The sequence below is a fragment of the Pyrus communis genome, chromosome 2 (genome assembly GCF_963583255.1).
Source record: "Pyrus communis chromosome 2, drPyrComm1.1, whole genome shotgun sequence".
Lineage (NCBI taxonomy): Eukaryota > Viridiplantae > Streptophyta > Magnoliopsida > Rosales > Rosaceae > Pyrus > Pyrus communis.
Window position 1 is genome coordinate 12,562,377 of NC_084804.1, and position 3,757 is coordinate 12,566,133.

Consider the following 3,757-nt stretch of genomic DNA (forward strand, 5'->3'; position numbering starts at 1 on the left):
TTATCCAAATCCCATAGAGCTGAGAGCTCAATCTCTTTCTCCTTCACCAGACATTCCCAGCTACGCCATGACCTCCACCGTCTGCAACCCCACAACTCCACCGTCCTCTCACCCATCTTTTCTCTTCCCACAAATCACATCATGCAAAACCATCAGAGACCTGCACCAAGTCCACGCCCACTTTATCAAAACCCGTCAAATCCACGACCCCCTCGCCGCCGCAGAAATCCTCCGCTTCTACGCCCTCTCGACCCACCGCAGTATCCAATGCGCCCGTTCCGTTTTCACCCAGATGGAGAAACCCAATTACTTTTCCTGGAACACAATCATCAGAGCTCTCGCAGAGAGCTCTGTTAACGACCACTCGCTCGATGCCCTCTTCTTCTTTTCTCAAATGGTTGCTGATGGTTCTGTGGGACCCAATAAGTTCACCTTCCCTTCAGTGCTGAAAGCCTGTGCAAAAATGGGGAATCTTGAGGTGGGTAAGTGTGTTCATGGCATGGCTGTGAAGTTTGGATTGGAATGTGATGGGTTTGTTGTGAGCAATCTGGTGAGGATGTATGTAATGTGTGAGGTTATGGAGGATGCAAATTTGTTGTTTTCTAGGAGTGTTGGGGATTTTGGTGTTTTGAATGGAAGGAAGCAAGAGGGCAATGTGGTTTTGTGGAATGTGATTATTGATGGGTACGTTAGAGTTGGGGATTTTAGAGCTGCAAGGGAGCTGTTCGATAAAATGCCTCACAGAAGCGTGGTGTCCTGGAATGCGATGATATCCGGGTACGCGCAAAACGGGTTTTTAAAGGAGGCTGTGGAAATGTTCCGGGATATGCAGATTGGGAATGTGTGTCCAAATTATGTGACTTTGGTTAGTGTCTTGCCGGCGATATCACGGCTTGGTGCACTTGAACTAGGGAAGTGGATACATTTGTATGCCAACAAGAATGGAATCGGGATTGATGATGTGCTTGGTTCTGCTTTGGTGGATATGTACTGTAAGTGTGGGAGCATTGAGAAGGCACTTCTAGTTTTTGAGCAACTGCCTAAAAGGAATGTGATAACTTGGAATGCCATAATTAGCGGACTTGCTATGCACGGTCGTGTTGAGGATGCACTAGATTATTTTTCGAAGATGGAACAAGCTGGTGTGCTGCCTAGTGATGTAACATACATTGGTATCTTGAGTGCTTGTAGCCATGCCGGTTTGGTGGAGAAGGGGAGATCATTCTTCAACCATATGGTTAATGTAGTCGGCTTAGAACCTAGAATCGAGCATTATGGATGTATGGTTGATTTATTAGGGCGTGCAGGATTGTTAGAAGAAGCTGAAGAGCTTATACTGAACATGCCAATTCAGCCAGATGATGTTACATGGAAGGCGCTACTCGGTGCTTGCAAGATGCAAGGGAACATCGATATGGGTAAACGTGTGGCAGAGATTTTAATGGACTTGGCTCCTCGTGATAGTGGATCCTACATTGCTCTCTCGAACATGTATGCCTCTTTGGGAAATTGGGAGGAAGTAGCAAAGGTGAGATTGCGGATGAAAGATATGGACATTAGGAAAGACCCGGGAGGTAGTTCGATTGAGCTTGATGGAGCAATTCACGAGTTTGTGGTGGAAGACCACTCTCATCCTAGAGCCGGAGAAATCCATTCAATGTTGGAGGAGATTTCCGAAAAACTGAGCTTGGAAGGCCATAGGCCTAACACCACACCAGTGTTGCTCAACATGGATGAAGAAGAAAAACAAAGTGCTTTACGTTGTCACAGTGAAAAGATTGCAACTGCCTTTGGCTTAATCAGTACAGCCGCTCAAACCACACTTCGAATTGTTAAGAATCTACGCATATGTGAAGATTGTCACTCTTCGATAAAGTTGATCTCGAAAATTTATAAACGCAAGATTGTTGTCAGGGATCGCAAGCGCTTCCACCACTTCGAAAATGGTTTATGCTCTTGCAAGGATTACTGGTAAATGCCTACATTATCAATTCAATTGTATTCAGATTCTTCTCCAAGTTAACCATTACGTTATGTGATGAATGTACAATATTGTTATGTTTGACATAGTCTAAGAAGTCTACGTGCGTACTCATTGTCTGGAGGAGGAGCTGCTATTTGCACTTCAAAATAGTTATCATGCACTCCTTTCCAACAAAAAAAAATAAAAATTAAAAGGAGGAAGAGGAAGAGTGCGTGATAATTTTCCTGCTGCTTTAACTTTAACACTTTTGCTTCAAGAGCTAGACATATCAACACGAAAGTAACAAACCCAAAATATTGAGGCAAGTAGCATCGCATGCAGCCATTGACCGAAAGGGGTTTTTTCATAAGCACTTTGACTTCCAGCCAAAAGCCAAAGTTATTAAACAGAATGATTAAGCAATTCAAATTGGGAGAAACAAGAAAGATTATAGTGATCATCTGGATTCACTTATGAATAGTCAACATTTAAAATTTAAATTGGAGGAATGCATGATTTATGTACTTTGGGGAGGCTAATTACATTTTGCATCATTGAGGTTTGGGGGGCTTTTTTAAAAAGCCATGAAGTTTCAATTTTTCTCGTTTTACGCCATGTAATTAAAATTGTATTAATTTATATTTTTGGTAGGATTGATTGTTTAATCTTTTATTAAATTGATGACATAATGAGTGTGTAATTCTTATATGAATAAACGTGTAAGATACATTTGCATCATGTTGACAAAAAAAAAAAAAAAAAAAATTATCAATTTAATGGAGTTTTAAACATTCAAATAGATAGAAGGTGTAAACTAACTTCAGTGCATAATATAAAAAAGGCTTAAATGTCAAAATGGTCCTAGCGTTTTACTATATCGACCAATTTAGTCATTGTGTTTTCAATTTGGCTAAATTGGTCCCTTGTGTTTGCATTCATTAACCAAATCAAGACAATCTATTAAAAGATACTTGAAATTGACATGTCCTAAATCGCATAATATTGAAGTGAATTGAACGAAGTGTCAATTTCTATACAAATACATTGTATTTGTTAGTGGGTGTACATAAATTTATGTTTTTGTCCTCTCACGTGCCTGACACATGTTAATTTTAACAGTCTTTTAATGTATTGTCTTGAATTTAGCTAACAGATATAAACACATAGACCAATTTGGCCAAATTTAAATCACATTAACTAAGTTGGCTGATAAAATAAAACACAAAGACCATTTTGACATTTAAATCTATAAAAAAAAATAAAATTAAAACCTCGTGACCAAAATTAAAAGTTATTTCAAACTTAAAGAGGAAAACCAAAAGAAGCAATCAGTGTGTCACCACCATGCTTAACAAACAGCTGTCGGTAAACTTGATTAATTATCTTAAAACAAAAAGAGAGATTCGTCCAATTAGACGAGGGATTGATGATGAAAAACATGCAATTAAGGGAACGATCAATTTCAGATTGACTGGCGTGACGCGGGAGTATGAACAGAAATCAATCCCATGAAATCTTTATTTCCTAGTCATTAATTTGAACATTATTTCTTGAAATTAATTTCCACTTCATGTCTAATAACAACAGCAACACCACTAACAACAAAATTTTATCACACTAAGTGAAGTTAGTTGCCTGATTTCTAGAGCGTCACTAGATGTATGAAATTAACTTCCACTTCATGTCTAATAAAGAAAGAGAATATCTTTACTCATCACTCTCAAGTGATCATGATACTCACCACCGTATTTATTATCGTTTTCTAAGTTTAAATTTTGATATTTGTGTAATGGA

The 3,757-nt window shown here is 38.8% G+C and overlaps 1 protein-coding gene across 1 annotated transcript; it reads left to right on the plus strand.

Moving 5' to 3' along the window:
- Nucleotides 1–2,012, plus strand: LOC137726795 (pentatricopeptide repeat-containing protein At5g48910-like). The gene has a single exon (XM_068465755.1). It carries the CDS (start codon nucleotides 68–70, stop codon nucleotides 1,973–1,975), a length of 1,908 nt encoding a protein of 635 aa, XP_068321856.1. The 5' UTR covers nucleotides 1–67; the 3' UTR covers nucleotides 1,976–2,012.
- Nucleotides 2,013–3,757: the final 1,745 nt, after the last annotated feature.